General features: G+C 45.8%; 1 protein-coding gene across 4 annotated transcripts in view; it reads right to left on the bottom strand.

The window, feature by feature from the left end:
• znf451 (zinc finger protein 451) overlaps positions 1-19123 on the bottom strand; it is a 65401-nt gene that overhangs the window by 12984 nt on the left and 33294 nt on the right. For all 4 annotated transcript variants that reach the window (XM_085996524.1, XM_085996527.1, XM_085996526.1 and 1 more), the window contains exons 5-10: positions 14527-14638; positions 13513-13660; positions 12024-12150; positions 8977-9136; positions 5846-5993; positions 282-1885 (exon numbers count right to left, since the gene is read on the bottom strand). In XM_085996524.1, coding sequence (XP_085852650.1) covers positions 282-1885; positions 5846-5993; positions 8977-9136; positions 12024-12150; positions 13513-13660; positions 14527-14638 — 2299 coding nt within the window. The remainder of the gene's footprint in view (positions 1-281; positions 1886-5845; positions 5994-8976; positions 9137-12023; positions 12151-13512; positions 13661-14526; positions 14639-19123) is intronic.

Raw genomic sequence — 19123 nt, 5'->3', positions numbered from 1 at the left:
GCGCTCCTTGCACTGCCTGCGCTTGGCTTCCGCTTGCTCCCGGTGAAGAGACTCGAGGAGTTCGGCGCCTTTAAACTATACTTGGTCAGCTGTAGAACAGGTTATAGGATTAGTAGTTTACAATTTTGTGCTAAACTTGTCCTCCCTTAATTCAATCCATAGCTCACTACCTTTTCTGCTAAGTCTCTCGGCACAATAAGCGACCTCCCTGTCTTTCTGAGGAACAGTTGCCACTGACCAACTCGCTGGTATAGACTGGGCAAGCGTAATACGAAGGCTACCTTTGGTGGTTATAAACATCGGCTGACTTGTCGAGGCCTCAGAGTTGTTGTCTCGCGGTGTTTCCTTGGCGATGCCGCACTGCGCGGCTTCACCGTCAGCCGACGAAGAGGTTGCCAGCTGTGTCTCCTGCACAGTGCAGTGCTTGCAGTGGTAGTGCATTTGGGCGCTTTCGCAGTCGTTGAAAGCCTTGCCGCAGATGCATTTGACGGCAAAGGTCCCGGCGCCCATCCCTCTCGCCCCGTGGCGCTCCGCCAGATGATTCCGCACGTCTTCCTCGGACTGGGCTGTCGCGGAACACGAGCAGCGGAACCACAGCTTCCCTTGGTCGAACAGGTTTCTCATGCACACGCCGCGATCCTCCTCCTTAAACTTTTTGATGTTGTAGTGTAGCCGACACCCACAGGACAAATGCGCGTGCTCCACTGGAGCCTCCGTCTCCCCTTCCACCTCTTTATCAGTAGCTGCATCCTGGTGCTCCACAAAGACATAATCAGTGCTGTGGAACGCCTTGTAATGCTCAAGAAATTCATCTTCGGAATTGAACTCAATATCGTCGCACAGTCCGCAGAAATACTTGACGCTCAGCTCGCTGTCATGCTGATCCCGACTGTGACGGTACAAGGTTTCCACTCTGTGGAAGTGCTTCTTGCAAAAGCCGCAGCTGTATTTATGAAACTGGTGGTTTGCCAGGCAGCTGCAGTGCCGAGCGACGCTTTCCTCCGACTCAAACATCTCCTCACACAACCGGCATTGCCACGAGCCATCGGCTGCGACAGCTTCCTGTTCGGGGCTGTTCGGTTCCAGCTGCAACCCTTCGCCGTCTTTGCCTTCCAAATCCGCCGAGCGCCACGCCAATTTGGACGAAGAAGGCTCAAAAGCCATCAACTCATCTTCGTCCACTTCCTTCTCATAATAATAAGCGTGGCCACTGTGGCACTCCACAATGTGGGACATCAGATCGTCTCGCTTTAGCATTTCCGCCTGGCAGCCTTCACACCAGAAGCGGTAGTGGGTCAAGTGAGCTCCCCCATGACTGCGGCTCATGTGCAAGCCAATAATCCCGGCATCGAGCGCCAATTTGCCGCAGACCAAACACTTGTGGCGGATTCCATTGGCTGCCATGACATGCTTCTCCACCGCCTTTTCGGTGTCGAATCGCTGGCAGCATTCACAAAACCACAGCTTGACTCCCAGGCCGTTGTCACGCTCCACCTTTTCTTCCTTCACGTGCATGTCGTTGCATTCTTTCCGGCTCCTCTTGCTGGAAGTGGGCATGGTGGGCTCCCTGGTGCCAGGGCACGTCTCGGCCAGAGGTCTTTTGAACGGAGAGTTCTTCTTGGCCTTCGACTGATCCAACATCATGCGGAGGTCAGAGGGGGTTTTGCTCTTCTCGTTGAACTGGCAGAATTTCAAGATGGCCTTCTCCATGGTGCGTATCCACTGGATGTTGTGCATCGTTTGCTGGGTGTGCTGATTAATCTGATTCTCATCCACAAATAGCTTGCTGCAGTCCAGACAGCATCCCCTCGCTTTGAATATCACAGCAACCTGGCTAATATCTTTCGCAGACACAGCGACAGGACCAGCCTTTCTGCATCGCGTTCTGCAAAAGAAAAAAAAAACAGAAAGTTAAACATTTATAAAAAGGGAGTAGGCCATTCAGCCCCTCAAGCCTGTTCCGCCATTCAATTAGATCAACGATGACCTGTATCTTAACTTTATTTACCCGCCTTTGCTCCACATCTCTCGATACCCTTGCCTAACAAAAATCTTTCAATGCCAGTCCCGAAATCTCCAAATGACCCCCAGCATCCACAGCCTTTTGGGAGAGAGTTCCAGATTTCTACTGCCCTGTGTGATAAAGTGCTTCCTGATTTCCATCCTAAATGGCCCAGCTCAAATTTTAAGATAATGTTGCCTTCGATCTTGATTTCCCCCACAAGAGGAAATACATTTCTCTGAATCTATCCTATCGATTCCTTTTAACATTTTAAAACCTCGGTCAGATCACCCCTCAATCCTCTACAAGGAGAACAAGGCTTTCGAAAATCAATGAAATTGAGAGTTAGGGAGCCAATAAAGGTGGTCGAGCATAGAGATGATAGGGAAACAGGACTTGGTGCAGGAGAGGGTGTGGGTGACAGAGTTTTGGATGAGTTACAATTTGTGAAGGGTTCAATTGACAAGGCTGGCAAGGACAGCGTTGGAGCAATCAAGGTTGGAAGTGAAGCCAAAGGCAAGGATAAGGGTTTTGTCCGCAGTAGGGCGAGACTGGGGCAGAAGTGGGCAATATTGTGCAGGTGGAAATCTAGGGCCTTGGGCTTGCAAGCTCAGCACAGGGTCAATCAGCACACCGAGGTTGCATGCCACAATCAAGAGGGAAGTGTCAGAAGCCAGTTGTGTGGAGTATACCTTACTTCAAAGTGTGTAAGTAATGTGCCTTTCTTCATCATCCTAATGGGTAACAGCTGGATTTCTAAGGAGGTAGGAGGTCCTATCAGACACACGCTAAGAGCTGTAAAGCGAGGCTGTTGAGCTCCAAGGAGATCATTGTGGTGGTTAAAACCTGCTGTGAAGTCACCTCTGCTCTAAAATTATGGTTCTTGCAAAATGTTCGAGACATGCTCTGGGACACTGTCGGACTTCAGCTTTCACAACGAAGTCAGGAACTACTTCCAGTCAATTAGCCACCAGGATATGGATCAGACAAGCTCAAAGTGGACCTGCACAACCAGACAACAATTACAGCATTCAAAAAGGACTGCCGTCTTCGCTCCGGGTCCTTATTAAATCCTTGCAAACATGAAAATTGGCAGTAGGGATCTTGCTTCAGCTGAACTGTACCTTCACTGTGTGTAGGAACATGGCCTTTCACCCAATCGAGCCGGTTCTGCAATTTTTTTAAATATTCATTCACGGGATGTGGACGTCGCTGGCAAGGTCAGCAGTTTTTGCCAATCCCGAATTGCCCTCGAGAAGGTGGTGAGCCACCTGCTTGAACCGCAGGGGTCCGTGTGGTGAAGGTACTTCCATAGTGCTGTTAGGGAGGGAGTTCCAGGATATTAACCCAGTGACGATAAAGGAACGGCGATATATTTCCAAGTCAGGATGGTGCGTCTTGGAATGAGTTGGTGGTGTTCCCATGCTGCCCTGGTCCTTCTAGGTGGTAGAGGTCACGGTTTGGGAGGTGTTGTCAAAGAAGCTTTGGCGAGTTGCTGCAATGCATTTTGTAGATGGTATACACTGCAGCCACGGTATGCTGGTGGTGGAGGGAGTGAATGTTTAAGGTGGTGGATGGGGTGCCAATCAAGTGGGCTGCTTTGTCCTGGATGGTGTCAAGCCTTCTTGAGTGTTGTTGGAGCTGCACTCATCCAGGCAAGTTGAGAGTTTTCCATCATATTCAATTAATATCATGGTTAACTCCTTAACCCTTAATACCCTTGCCTAACAAGTGTAGAACCCAACTTACAAAAAAAAAGACATCTTCAAAAACATATGTTCTAAAATAAAAACAGAAAATGCTGGAAATACTCAGCAGGTCAGGCAGCATCTGTGGCGAGAGAAACAGAGTTAACATTTCAGGGCGATGACCCTTCATCAGAACTGGAAAAAGCTGGAGATGGAACAGGTTTTTAAGCAAGTGCAGGGACAGGGGGATGGGGAGGAAATAATAAAAAGGGAAGGTCTGATAGGAGGAAGGCAGGAGAGATGAAGAGACAAAAGGGATGATGGTGCAAGGCAAAAGGAGATGGTAATGGGACAGGTTAAGAAACAAAAGATGGCTCCAGATGACGTGTAAATGGCACTGGCAGAAAGAAAGACAGCTGCCATGTGAGAGAGAAAAATAAATAAATGGAAAAAAAAAGATTGAGGCAGAGGTTATGGTTCAAAAAGTTAGTTTAACTGAGTAGCAAGTTGGCTTGTTGAACCTACATGGCTTGTCAAGATAAGAATTGGTGCAATCCAATTCTCAGGAAAAACCAAGATCACCCATTGGGATCATTAAAATAGGCCCATTTTTCTTTGATGGTGGTAGTGGAAGAGGCCAGAGTATTTGACATAAGCAAAACATCGAGTGAGAAGCAGTATCTGTGTGAAAGGTCCCAGCCGGAATGGCTTGTAGTCCCTTGTGTATAGAAGATTACAGGGGTGATCTAATTGAGTTGATAGAGTAGATTGAGAGAAACTATTTCCTCTGGTGGCTGAGTCCTGAACAAGGGGACATAATGTTAAAATTATAGCTTGCCCATTCTGGGGTGATGTTAGGAAGCACTTCTTCACACAAAGGGTAGTGGAAATCTGGAATTTTCTCCCCCCCCCCCCCAAAAAAAAACTGTTGAGGCTGGGGGTCAATTGAAAATTTCAAAACTGGGATGATATATTGGTTAGGCAAGGGTATTAAGGGTTACGGAACCAAAGTGGGTAGATGGAGTTAAGATACAGATCAGCCATGATCTAACTGAATGGCAGAACAGGCTCAAGAGGCTGAATGGCCTACTCCTGTTCCGGTGTATGGACCAAATAAATCTTTGTGCCTCTCAAGTGCACACGACACAGAAATCAAATTTAGGCACCCAACTCCCCCCCCAACCAGTACATCCCAAGTGTCTGTTATGTGGTTTAAAACAAATTACCCCGTGACCCTATCTTTCAGAATAAAAATTGGCCTCCAATTCAAATTATGTGAAATATATAGTAAACAAAGTAAAAGTTAAATCTTCAGTTGTGGCCCATTTCCCCCAGTTTCAAATTATAGCTCACTGCTTAGGAACTTCTGAAGACAAGATTACACTTTGGAGAAAGAAAATAAAATTGTAGGAAAATAGGATGCTTGAGGCCTCCTCTGACAGTTGAGAGATTGTCAAAGGTCAGTGTGCTGAAGTGAGTAACTGCACCATAGAGAAGGTCCCAGGTTGACACTACTCGTCATGCATCTCAGTTGAGGTACCACAACGGATCTCAACATCCCTGGGTTAGGGAGGGGGAAATAAATCAGCCAGTCTTCACACTCCTGATGGCTGCTTTGCTGGTTCCACATATGTGTGGACATCAGGTGAGGACAGGATTAGGCCTGACCATGACTGTTTCCATTGTCAAATAGCCTACTAACACGCACGGTCAAGGAGCTGGAGGGTTCCAGTGCCAATGCCACTGTACCCCAGCAAGGAGTCAACATGGAAGAGGAGAGAGAGGAACCCCGTGATTAATCTAACCCCGCTATCCTTGCCAATTCATTAGAGTCGAGGAAAAATAAACAATTCTATTATCAAACTCTCGGATGAACAATAACTTGAATTATATCGCACCTTTAACACAGTAAGACGTCACAGGACCGTAATCAGACAAGAATTGACATCAAGCCAAAGGACAGGTGACTAAAGGTTTGATCATAGAGGTAGCTTTTGAGGAGTGTCTTAAAGGAGGAGAGAGAGAGAGAGAGAGACACACACACACACAGAGGTATTTAGGGTGGGAAATTCCAGAGCACAGGGCCCAGGCAGCTGAAGGCACGGCCACCAATGGTGGGGGGAAGGGAATGGGAAAGGAACACACATACACGCACCTGAAATGTGCTGTCAATTCGACATGGGTGCGTAGCATCTGTTGGCAAGCTGTACATTTAACCTGGAAAGGAACTTCCTGGCATAACGAGATCAACAACTTCTTTGCATAGTTAGGAAATGGAAGAGGGCAGCGTGTTCCCTGCTCACCTAGGAGAGAGAAATTGGGGGAAAGACAAAAGGGAAAAAAATTGGATTAGTCTTCAGACAAGAAATTTGAGTGTTTCAAAGTTTAATTTGGCTTTAAATGAATGAATGTAAATATCTGAAAACCCTGGAGAGTTTATAAATAGTTAATAGGGCTAAAAAAAAGCTTAATGTTGAATTGAAGCCAATAGGAAGTAGCTGGCTCTGCAATAGACTCCCAGCTAAAACTGTCATCTTTTAAGTTCAGATGAAAGGTCAATGACCTAAAATATTAACTCGATTTCTCACCACAGATGATGTCGGACCTGCTGAGTGTATCCAGCATTTTCTGTTTTAATTTCAGATTCACCCGTGTTACTAAATACCAGTAGAATGACCCATTTTATGGTGCGCAGAACCACACAGATGCAGAAGGTTCGAGGCTCAACCCTTACTGTGCAGGGTGAGTCAATCTTAACCGGCCTGACATTTCTTGGGGGTTGGTGAGGTGGAAGAAGAAATACCTAGATCGGACTAGCATTCCCAGGTGAGGGAAGGTTTCACTCAAGGGCTGACTGGCAATACCTGCTTTAAAAAAAATCACTCAGGATGTGGGTGTCGTTGCCAAGGCCAGCATTTATTGCCCATCTCAAGTTGCCCTCAAGGTGGTGAATCACCTTCTTGAGCTGCTGCAGTCCATGTGGTGAAGGTACCCCCACAGTGCTGTTAGGTAGGGAATTCCAGGATTTTGACCCAGTGACGATAAAGGAATGGCCGATATATTTCCAAGTCAGGATGGTGTGCGACTTGGAGGTGATGGTGTTCCCATGCACCTGCTGCCATTGTCCTTCTAGGTGGTAGAGGTCACGAGTTTGGGAGGTGGCTTCTTTATTTGGTGAAACTAGGTACAGAAAGGATCATGTTCAGCTCTTCTCAACTCCCAACTACCTTTCAATCCACTACAAATTATGTTGTCCTATATGTTGCACCTAGGGCTGTGCCGAGGCAAGCTGTGTGTCAGCCATGGGTCAGTGGTAACACTCTCGCCTCGGAGTAAGAAGGTTGTGGGTTCAAGTCCCACTCCAGAGACTTGAGCACAAAAATCTAGGCTAACACCACATTACAGTACTGAGGTGCCGTCTTTTGGATGAGACGTTAAGCCTCTCAGGTGGATGCAATACATCCCATGGCACTATTTTCAAGAGGAGCAGGGGAGTTCTCCTCAGTGTCCCGGCCAATATTCATCCCTCAACCAACATCACCAACACAGATTATCTGGTCATTATCTTATTGCTGTTTGTGGGAGCTTGCTGTGCGCAAATTGGCTGCTGCGTTTCCTACATTTCGACACGGACTACAGTTCAAAAGTACTTCATTGGCTGAAAAGCACTTTGGGACGTCCCGATAGCATGAAAGGTATTATACAAATGCAGGTTCTTTCTTTAGGAAAAATCAGGGCTTAGTCACTGTGAAAAAGGTCAAGAGTCACAAATCATACTAAAACTCAGCAGCTTGTTAATGGGGCTATTCCTGCTGATACTGTGGTAGGAGCTTTGGTACCGTTTCCCTCTGCAGATCGCATCAGGCGCGGGCTCTCTCATCTGGGTCTTGGCAGACCAGGTTAGTAGAGATGCTGTTGTGTGTCTGGGGCAGGTGGGTTGGGGCTGGGCCGGGCGGTGGGGTTAATTTAGAAGGGACCAGGACAGTTTGAAGATGGTGATTTTCTAAATGGAGCGGAGGGAAGTGGGGCTGTTAGGTTTTGGTTCAGGGGTGCTGTGTGAACCTTGAAGATTGCTTGGGGTGGGGGATTATTTCTGTTACATTCAGATGCCTGGAATACGCCACTGGTTACCAGTGATTGGTAATCAACAATCACTTTCACGTGTTGTCTATTGTATAACTAATTCATTATTGTAAGCCGCTTAACCCTCAACTAAAAACTGCTACCCGGAAAAATCTGCATCACCAGTCACTGACAGATTATGTTAGATCCCCAAAGAATTGCAATATGACCTGCCCTTTCATAACTTGGATATTTTGCTTTTATTCAGATCAGACCCATTTGTTTTGATGACGATACACAAAATGATGGAAATGCGGTTGGTCAGAAGCCCGCACAGGTACCAGTGAGGTCTCGGGGTAGAGAGTTCAGACGTGCAACGGATCTTTGTCACAAATGAACAAGAGTGTGAAGTTTAAAAAAAATACATGCAGATGAGTTTAATGCTTTTACTGAAGCAAACAATTTGGGTGGACAGAGAACATGATGTTTTGGATTTACCAGAATGGTACCAGGGATGAAGGACTTCAGTTGTGTGGAGAAACTGGAGAAGCTGGGATTGTTCTCCTTAGAGCAGAGAAGGTTATGGGGAGATTCAATAGAGGTTCAAAACCATGAAGGGTTTTGAGAGAGAAACCGTTTCCACTGGCAGAAGGATCGATAATCAGAGGACACAGATTTAAGATATTTGGCAAAAGAACCCGGGGGGGGGGCGGAAGGGGAAAGAAGATGGAGAATTTTGTTTTTACTCAGCGAGTTATGATGATCTGGAATGCACTGTCTGAAAGGGTGGTGGAAGCAGATTCAATAGTAACTTTCAGAAGGGAATTGGATAAATATTTAAAAAAGGAGAAATTTGCAGGGTAATGGGGAAAGAGCAGGGGGAGTGGGACTAATTGGACAGCTCTTTCAAAGAGCCGGCACAGGCACGATGAGCCAAATGGCCTCCTTCTGTGCTGTAAGATTCTATCACATTACAATATATATATATGTAGCTTCTATCTTCTGACCGCGACTCCCTGTGGGGTATGGTTCCACAGCACTGGGCTACCTTAACAATTTTGATATACGACATCAATGATTTATTAGACCAACGAAAGTGCATTCCTTGCTTAGAGCTGCATCTGTTTTAAGTACTGCGTTTTAAAAAGTTGTTTCCAGTCTTGCATTCAGTGGTGAAAACTCCACGCACAAACCTTTTATTTTGCACCTGCCCCTAAAACCTACCACTCAATTTGTGCCTTTGAAGGAAGTGGTTTGTCTTGGCCATATGCTGCAGGCATTCATCCCTCAAGTTAAAGAGCAGGTAACAGCTCGGGCAAGCGAAGCACTGAGTGATCTGTGGCTCAAGGTCAAGCCGATGGTCTTCAGGGTCCAAGGAATCAACCTACAAATTAAAAAGGGCAATCTTTTAATAAATGTATGCTTCTTTTAAAACTACATGGTCTTCATTAACTGGCAGTTGACAGCAAGTCACAGAATCATACAGCATACAGGAGGCCATTCAGCCCATCGTGCCTGTGCCGGCTCCATGGACAAACTATCCAATTACCCCAATCCCACTGCTCTTTCCCCAAAGCCCTGCAAATGTTTTCCCCTTCAAGTATTTAATCCAATTCCCTTTTGAAAATTACTACTGAATTTACTTCCACCACCCGTTCAGGCTGTGCATTTCAGATCATAACAACTCGCTGCGTTAAAAATGTCTGCTCCCCTCTGGTTCTTTTGCCAATTATCTTAAATCTGTGTCCTCTGATTACCAACCTCAGCCTGTGAAAACAGTTTCTCCCCCATCATAAAACCACCAACAAAGCTGCCCCAGGCTGGTTGTACATTAATGGAACATCTTCACCTGCAGATACACAGACTCTTCCAGTAAACGACCCAACGCCCGAAGATCGCCTTGCAAGTGGAGTTTGAGTCTCCAATAAAAAGTCAGAATTACTACTGGCCATTCATTTCTGGGATCTTGCTGTGCACAAAGTGGTTGTCAAGCTTGCTTACCTAACAGTCAATGAACTCCAAAGTAGCCAATTGTACCCTTTGAAGAGAAACATTTTGATTCGAGAACTGTGATATAGGTACCACATAACTCAAAATATTTCACTGGTTACCAAGTTACAGTCATAGCATTCTGAATAGTTTAGATACACTGTAGTAGCGAGATACTGAGTGTGCTTCACCGAGTGCCTTAGTTTGTGGGTGGCATCACTCACTGATTCCAGGGAGGAGCAGTGGTGTGTTCTCTATTTTCAAAAAAGCTTCAGCTTATTGAAGAAGCAAAGATGATACAAAAATTGGCCGTGTGGTTGATAGTGAGGAAGAAAGCTGTAGATTGCAGGAAGACATCAATGGACTGGTCAGGTGGGCAGAAAAGTGGCAAATGGAATTCAATCTGGAAAAGTGTGAGGTAATGCATTTGTGGAGGGCTAACAAGGCAAGAGAATACACAATAAATGGTAGGATACTGAGAAGTGTAGAGGAACAGAGGGGCCTTGGAGTGCATTTCCACAGATCCCAACAGGTAGATAAGGTTGTTAAGGAGGCATATGGGATACTTTCCTTTATTAGCCAAGGCACAGAATACAAGAGCAGGGAGGTTATGCTTGAACTGTATAAAACACTAGTTAGGGCACAGCTAGAGTACTGTGTACAGTTCTGGTCACCACATTACAAGATGTGATTGCACTAAAGAGGGTACAGAGGAGATGTACGAGGATGTAGCCAGGACTGGAGTATTTTAGCTATGAGGAAAGATTGGATAGGCTGGGGTTGTTTTCTTTGGAACAAAGGAGGCCGAGGGAGAGACTTGTAAGAGGTGTACAAAATTATGAAATGCCTAGTTAGAAAGGACCTATTTCCCTTAGCAGAGGTCAATAACCAGGGGGCATAGATTTAAAGTCATTGGTAAAAGGATTCGAGGGGCGTTCATAGAGTCAGAGTTTTACAGCACAGAAAGAGGCCCTTCGGCCCATCGTGTCTGCGCCGCCCATCCATCCCTGTCCAGTCTAATCCCATTTTCCAGCATTTGGTCCATAGCCTTGTATGCAATGGCATTTCAAGTGCTCATCCAAATGCTTCTTGAATGTTGTGAGGGTTCCTGCCTCTACCACCCTTTCAGGCATTGAGTTCCACATTCCAACCACCCTCTGGGTGAAAAAGTTCCTCCTCAAATCCCCTCTAAATCTCCTGCCCCTTACCCTGAATCTATGCCCCCTTGTTATTGACCCCCCTACTAAGGGGAAAAGTTCCTCTTTGTCTACCCTATCTATGCCCCTCATCATTTTGTACACCTCAATCAGGTCCCCCCTCAGCCTTCTTTGCTCCAAGGAAAAACAACCCCAGCCTGTTTAGTCTTTCTACATAGCTGAGGCGCTCCATCCCAGGTAACATCCTGGTGAATCTTCTCTGCACCCTCTCCAAAGCAATCACATCCTTCCTATAGTGAGGCGACCAGAACTGCACACAGTACTCCAGCTGTGGCCTCACCAGCGTTTTGTACAGCTCCATCATAACCTCCCTGCTCTTATATTCTATGCCTCGGCTAATGAAGGCAAGTATCCCATGTGCCTTTTTAACCACCTTATCTACCTGTTCCGCTGCCTTCAGGGATCTATGTACATGTACACCAAGGTCCCTCTGTACTTCCTAGGGTCCTACCACTCATTGTGTATTCCCTTGCCTTATTTGTTCGTCCAAAATGCATCACCTCGCACTTTTCAGGGTTAAATTCCATTTGCCACTTTTCCGCCCATCTGACCAACCCGTTTATATCGTCCTGTAGCCTGAGGCTTTCCTCCTCGCAATTTACCACCCCACCAATTTTCGTGTCATCTGCGAACTTACTGAGGAGAACTTTTTTCACCCAGAGGGTGGTGGGGGTCTGGAGCTCACTGCCTGAAAAGGGTGGTAGAGGCAGAAACCCTCATCACAATTAAAAAGTACTTGGATATGCACGTGACGAAGTGCCATAACCTACAAGGCTACAGACCAAGGGCTGGAAAATGAGATTAGGCTGGATGGTTCTTTTTCGGTTGGCAGACACGATGGGAGGGGGCGAGAGAGGAAGGGGGGGGGGGGGGGGCGAGCGAGAGATTAACAAAACAAAAAAAAGTTAGCTACTTGGGAGAATCCATCAAAAATTTAGAAACTTATATACTGAAGCATGTAAATGAGCAATGGCTACCATGGTTAACTTAATAAAAAGGGAAAAAATAATTATAGATATATTAACTATGAATCTTATTCATCATGCAAGCTTTTGTCACATGTACCTTTAATGCCAAATGACCTTCATATTTCTGCAGGTTTATAAATCGTTGGCAGCACGCAACACAAACATACGAAGTGGATGGAGACCCATGAAGTGTAATCGTGGGATCACAGGGAGAATGGTCAAACCTTTTTAAAAAAAAAAAACATTTAAGTTACCACAGTGCATGATTACACAGATCACAGACTGTACAGCACAGAAACAGAGAAGTCAGCCCAACTGGTCTGGACTTCCTGTAAGACAGACTAGTAGCAAAGGTCAGATTACAGCGTCCAACAAAAAAGTTGCAGAGAATCGGATTATAAGGATGATCCTGTTCCATCCGTCAGCTCGTGTGATCATCACATGGAAACATAAAAATTACACAGGTCCTTCATCAGAGCATCTATAACATTCTGTAAAATCTATACAATGTGTAAACCTCATCTGAAGTGGCTGCGTAATCTGCAGCCAGTCTTGTAGAGCTGTGAAGACTGCCCACCCACACCACTCCAACATTTTTAAAGATCACTCTTCCAGCAAGGGGCCCATAGTCAACAGGGCACTCAGACGGATTTTCTCTGCCTGCCTGCCGTAGAGGGCAACGCTATTTCATCAATGGACAGATTCAAGGTTTCATAAAACACCAAAGTTGCTGACAGTGCAAGTAGGACCGAGCCTTCTTTTGCGATCCCCACTCCCAACTTTTCCGGCAATTGTTGCCGCATATTTGCTCCAAAACAGGCCTAATTTCCCAACGTCGATCGTAATCCACTTCAAGCATTACGGCTGACCCCCAGGTCCAGTCCTCACCATCTCCCATCCACATTCCCGCCTGGGAGTTAAAATAGAGCTCAGGGTGTTACCCATTAACTTATCAAATGTTCCCTGTGCTCCTTCTGTGAGGAACATAGGAACAGGAGTTGGCCATTCAGCCCCTCGAGCCTGTTCCGTCATTCAATGAGATCATGGCTGATCTGTAACCTAATTCCACATACCCGCCTTTGGCTCATATCTCTTGTTCTGGACTCCATCAAAATAAATAGTTTCTCTCCATCTATCCTAGCAACTCCTTTAATCAACTTAAACACCTCAATTAGATCACCCCTTAATCTTCTATACTCGAGGGACCAAAAGCCTAGTCTGTGCACCCCGTCCCCATAATTTAACCCTTTTAGCCCCGGTATTCTGGTGAATCTGCGTTGCATCCCCTCCAAGGCCAATATTTCCTTCCTGATGTGCCCCGAACTAAACGGAGAGCAGAGGGGAAAATGGTGAAGCTCAACCACAACAGGCCAATGAAGTCATACACAGGTATTCCCTGAATGAGACGGTCAATTCAGTACCATTAGGACAAATTTAGACAGATCAAGTTGGCAAGAAATTAATTTTCCTCAGTATTTATCCAGTTGGTTAGTTGCTACTCTGCAGTATTTAGATTTCTTAAAGCAGTCTTACACAGCTATAAACTGACATTACTTTCACTATCAAGTTTCAAAGAAAGCGGGTACCTTTTTAAGTGTCCTAAAAGCAGATGTCTATTGTCAAACTTCCTGTTACAGTTCATTATTGGGCAGTCGATGGGATCAGGAGTCACTGTTGCATCCGTGCACCTTTTACCTGCTCCACGCCCAAAACTGACAATCCCAGGTTTTGGCCCTGTTTGACAAGCACATTGGGAAGTGAGAGGGGGAGGGAGGGGAGGGGGCGGGAAGGGGAGAGGAGGGAGGAGAGCGAAGGGGGGTGGAGGAGAAGAAAGAGCAGGGGGAAGGGGAAGCCAAATAAAATCAAAAAATTAAGAGCGAAAGAAAATATAAAACTGTCAACTTGATCAGATGAACCAGAATAAGATTAATTTTTGTGAGCTTTCCATATAAATTGTTTTCAATCTGAACTAAAGAGCTTGGAAATTTTCCTCATCCTTCGAGCATAATTTTCCACTGAAGAATAAATTGCAGCAGATGTGTTTACCAAAGGATTATGGTCCTGGATGTTGTCGGAAGGTGGGATCCAAATACAGGACCAAATGTACAGGATTTCCTTGTGTTTAGTATTTTTACCACTCCCCAATCTTTTTCCCTCCTCTCCTGAAAACACTGAATATTGCAGCAACACCGTTCCATGGATGCGAGCCATCTTCCAAGTGCCTCATCCAAGTAGTTATGCTTCACATGTACCCAGCTCCAATCCTCGCCCAACACCCACCCACATCCAGCAGGAGTCAACAAAAACGTGCAGTTATATAGCACCTTTAACATAGAAAAACAGCCCAAGGCACTTCACAGGAGCGTTATTGGAGAAAAACATTTTTTCTTTTTGACACCGAGCCAAAGGAGGAAATATTAGGACAGGTGAACATAAGCTTGGTCAGAGGGAAGTTTTAAGGAGCATTGGAGAGGTTGAGGGAGGGAATTCTAGAGTTTATGGTTTAGACAACTTAAGAGACGGCCACCAATGAAGGAGCGAAGGAATTCAGGGATACACAAGAGGCCAGAGTTGGAAGAACGCAGCGTTCTCAATGATACCTGGTACTTTCAGCCATCCGTCGACACACCTTCTCGCTTCTTCCGTCACAGTTTGTCCTTGAATGAACTTCAACTCTTGCACGCCATGAGCATGCTGCGAATCCACCTTCTCCTGCGCAAACACACAATGTAAAAACCTAAGAAGCAAACTCATCAATAACAGCAAACAGCTTCCAGCATCAGCCCAGACACTGCTTAAAAAAAAATTAAAAATTAAGGCAAGCAGAGCGATAAGTATATCCAATATAATGACTGTTTCTATGAAAAGAAAGGATTTATAAATTCCTACATGGAAGAAATATCTTAATTTAATAGAAGCAAGCTTTATGCAAACTCATGACATTGAGCCTCCTGGCTTGAAAACGTGTGGTAGATACGTACACCTTGGTTAGACCACAATTTGTGGACAGTTCTGGCCTCCATATTATAAAAAGGATATAGGGGCACTGGGGAAAGTGCAAAAAAGATTTACAAGAATAATACCAGAACGGAGAGGTTATAACGATCAGGAAAGACTCAACAGGCTGGGGCTCCTTTCTCTTGAAAAGAGAAGGCTGAGGGGGTGACCTGATCGAGGTCTTTAAAATTATGAAAGAGTTTGATAGGGTAGACACAGAAGATGTTTCCACTTGTGGGGCAGACCAAAACTAGGGGTCATTAATATAAAGTAGTTACCAATCAATCCACTAGGGAATTCAGGAGAAACTTCTTTACCCAGAAAGTGGTGAGAATGTGGAACTCGCGACCACAAGGAGTAGTTGAGGCAAATAGCATTGATGCATTTATGGGGAAGCTTTATAAACACAGGAAGGCAAAAGGAATAGAAGGATATGCTGATGGGGTGAGAAGAGGCTCGTGTGGAGCATAAACATCGGCATAGAGCAGCTGGGCCAAATGGCCCGTTTCTGTGCTGCAAATTCTATGCAGTGTGGGCGACATGTCCCTGAAAAGGACAGTTTTACCTGTCCTGTCTGTTCCATTAGTTTCACTGTGCTCTTGATTCCTTTGTGCACAACACCAATATCTGCCTGCATGTGTGTGTGCATATATAATATAAATATATATATGTTAGGCTGTTACTGCCTCCATACTTCTTGTGAAAGGGCCTCGTTGTCACTTTACGAGATGTAGCCCTTTCAATTGCCCCAAGAACATGCGCTAAGAATGATTAATGAGCACCAATTTAAAGAAAGGAGAATGAACAAACTTGCATTTATATAGCGCCTTTCACAACCTCAGGACGTCCCAAAGTGTTTCAGTCAATTAAATATTTTTGAAGTAAAGTCACTGTTGTAATGTGGGAAAATGCGGCAGCCAACTTGTGCACAGCAGGGTCCAAAAATCAGCAATGAGATCAATGACCAGGTAATCTGTTTTAGTGATGCTGATTGGTCTGGCCAATCACCAATCAAGCATTTTTGTAAAGAAATATTGAATGATCAGTCTTGATGACTCGACATCATGACGGGGAGCTGATCATTAACTCAAATACCTTAAACTGTCAGGTTACGCAATAGTAAAATGGGTGGGTGTACTAATGTGCTTATCCATCAGTAACACATTTAAGGTATGCTCTTTCAGTTCCTCACACAAGAGGATTATGCTTACCAAACTGCCTGTTCTACACCAGATCTCCCCCAGATATAGATCACGATGGAAGGAACCCTCAAATCAACAGTCTACCAATGGGCGGGAATGGAACTGAGACATGGTCATCAGCAACCTCCCCTTCATGGCAGGCTAAGCATTCTGAATACATGACAATAGGACCCCCATTGGCCAGGATCTTATCAGAATACAACGTATCGGGTGCAACAGACCCATTTGGCTCATCAAGTCAATCTCCATCCATTAGACATATACAAATTGCATTGTTGTGGAATCTGCTAAATTTATTTAACCTCCTAAGGGGAAACTGTAGGTTAAACTTCCAGGATGGAAGTCCGTGAAATCCGAGCCTGAATATAGTCCATCCCAGTGAAATTCCAGGATATCAATCTAATATTACAATCCACACTATCCAGCCATGATCAGCTGCATTCCACAAATGAAATTTCCATCATCTCAACCACACAGAAACCACACCACACATGCTGCATTTCTTTGATTTACATTGATGCTCAAATCAAAAACTACTGTCCGTATAAAATGTGCCAATGATTGTACAACTATTCAAGGCTGCAGGATGATGTTATGATTTACACACTATTTTCATCTCATGCCCCATTCAAAACACCACTTCTATAGACAAGGCTTTGCCCCTTTACAAAGCAGAACTTGACCTTCTGTGCAAAGCCATCGGAAATGCATGACCCAGAAGGACAGCAAATTTTACCTCGATTCTACAAAACCTCAAAACTCTCTGCCTCGTTCAAAAAAAAAGTCAAGGACACTACAATATTTCAAACAATCTGTATCCTTAATAAAACTTGAGAAAGACAACGTCCCATCCATTCTTAACCTCCACCCGTAGAATGGTAATGAGATCTGAAAAACCAAGTGCTACCATGCAAAGTTACATCTTGGTCTTTCCCTTTGATGTTAGGCTGGTACAAAAGGATGTGAAGGAATAGCCATGAATCAGAGAAATATATGACACCATGAACAGATTTCTAATATTATTAATAATAAAAGGCTTACTGGGTTTAAAAGACACAAGTCTCAGCAGACAGGCTGTAAACAGAAATACAGGCTTCTGAGATCAGAACAATTGATAACAAAGTTATAAACAAGCTTTGAAATGGGAATTAGTTAAGTACTAAAACAATGAAAGATTGAAGCATACCATTGGTGCTTCCGAAAGGTCTACGGTTTGCAACGAACACAATGAGAATGTCCAATTTAAGTGTGAAGAGCTAACACGATAAAACAGAAATACAGACATTAAAAGAGGCACGTGCCTTTGAAACATGACATCAAGTAAAGAAACATCTGCTGGTCAAATAGTTTTATGTTAAACTTGGAAAACAGGAACCATAAGATTAAATATGCAACCAATTGAGATAGCTAGAAATGCATGAAACATTCAGTTGAAGTGTCTTTAATTTAGATATAGTAAAAACCATACCAACAAGGAGGCTTTATATAACTTCAATAGGGACACCAAGCAATTGCAGTGGGTTTGTATTGAACATGGAGAATAAGGAAAGACACAGGCCTAGAAATTCAGTTCGGACGCTATTGCGGTGCTAAAGTCGGGCGCTCGGCAAATTTAGCGGCCGCCGGAAAGTGCAGGCGAGCTCGCCGAAATTCAGTAGATTTGGCCAACTTTTTGGCCGAGTGCTGCAAAAGGCGTTGGAACCCTGTGTTCAGGCGCTAATCCGGCGATGCAGCCTGATAACGCCGATTCCGGGCGCAGCGCAGGTGCGATCATGTGGTGAGTGTCAGCAGACACCCTGACGCCGGCCAGCTCTTAAAGGGGGAAGGGTCAACTTTGACTGCAGTCACGCCCTGCATGCTGTAGCCCTGCAACTAGGCCTCAGGACTGGTTGTGTACCAAATCAACGCCTGGAGGTCATGGAGAGGGCCCGTGAAAGAGCCCAGCGGTTCTCTGAGCATGCGCTGGGTGTGCTCCTTCATGGGGTACGCAAGAGAAGACGGGTCGTGTGCCTGGCTAGTGGCAGGAAGGCTCCCAGGAGCCAGTTCAGGGAGGCGTGGACCAAAATTGCCCGGAGGGTCTCCTCCAACTCCGATGTTCCCAGGAGTGCGGACCAGTGCCGCAAGAAATACAATGACCTATGTCGGCTGGTCAAGGTGAGTACCCTTTCCAGTGTCCCCCTCATCCTTGCATGTGCACCTCCCATTAGGGCCAAAGGGACATCCAAGGTCTAATGCCCAGCCCTGCTGCCGCTGCAATGGCACTTGCATGTTAATCAATAGCTCTTTCTGCACTTATCACACTGTGCAAGCTATTCCACCATGGGAGGCCTCACACACAGCAACAGGGCACCACACTGTGCAAGCTATTCCACCACGGGAGGCCTCACACACAGCAACAGGGCACCACACTGTGCAAGCTATTCCACCATGGGAGGCCTCACACACAGCAACAGGGCACCACACTGTGCAAGCTATTCCACCATGGGAGGCCTCACACACAGCAACAGGGCACCACACTGTGCAAGCTATTCCACCATGGGAGGCCTCACACACAGCAACAGGGCACCACACTGTGCAAGCTATTCCACCATGGGAGGCCTCACACACAGCAACAGGGCACCACACTGTGCAAGCTATTCCACCATGGGAGGCCTCACACACAGCAACAGGGCACCACACTGTGCAAGCTATTCCACCATGGGAGGCCTCACACACAGCAACGGGGCACCACACTGTGCAAGCTATTCCACCATGGGAGGCCTCACACACAACAACGGGGCACCACACTGTACTTAGACGCCCTCCTTTCTCTTGCAGGCCAAGCTGGCGAGGAACGCCAGGAGCCTGCGTGTCACTGGTGGAGGCCCTCGCGATTACCAGGAGCTAACGGTTCTGGAAGAGAGGGTGGCCCGACTGCTGAGTCACCCGATGATTGGGCCTGTGGCGCTCGGCGACGCCGACCCTATACTGGAACCCACTGGTAAGGACAGGACCGGGT

Source organism: Somniosus microcephalus, chromosome 9 (genome assembly GCF_052327205.1).
Source record: "Somniosus microcephalus isolate GS21.2 chromosome 9, FLI_Smic_1.0, whole genome shotgun sequence".
In the NCBI taxonomy this organism is placed as follows: Eukaryota; Metazoa; Chordata; class Chondrichthyes; order Squaliformes; family Somniosidae; genus Somniosus; species Somniosus microcephalus.
Note: the sequence above shows the minus strand (reverse complement) of the source record. Positions and strands in the feature narration are given on the sequence as shown.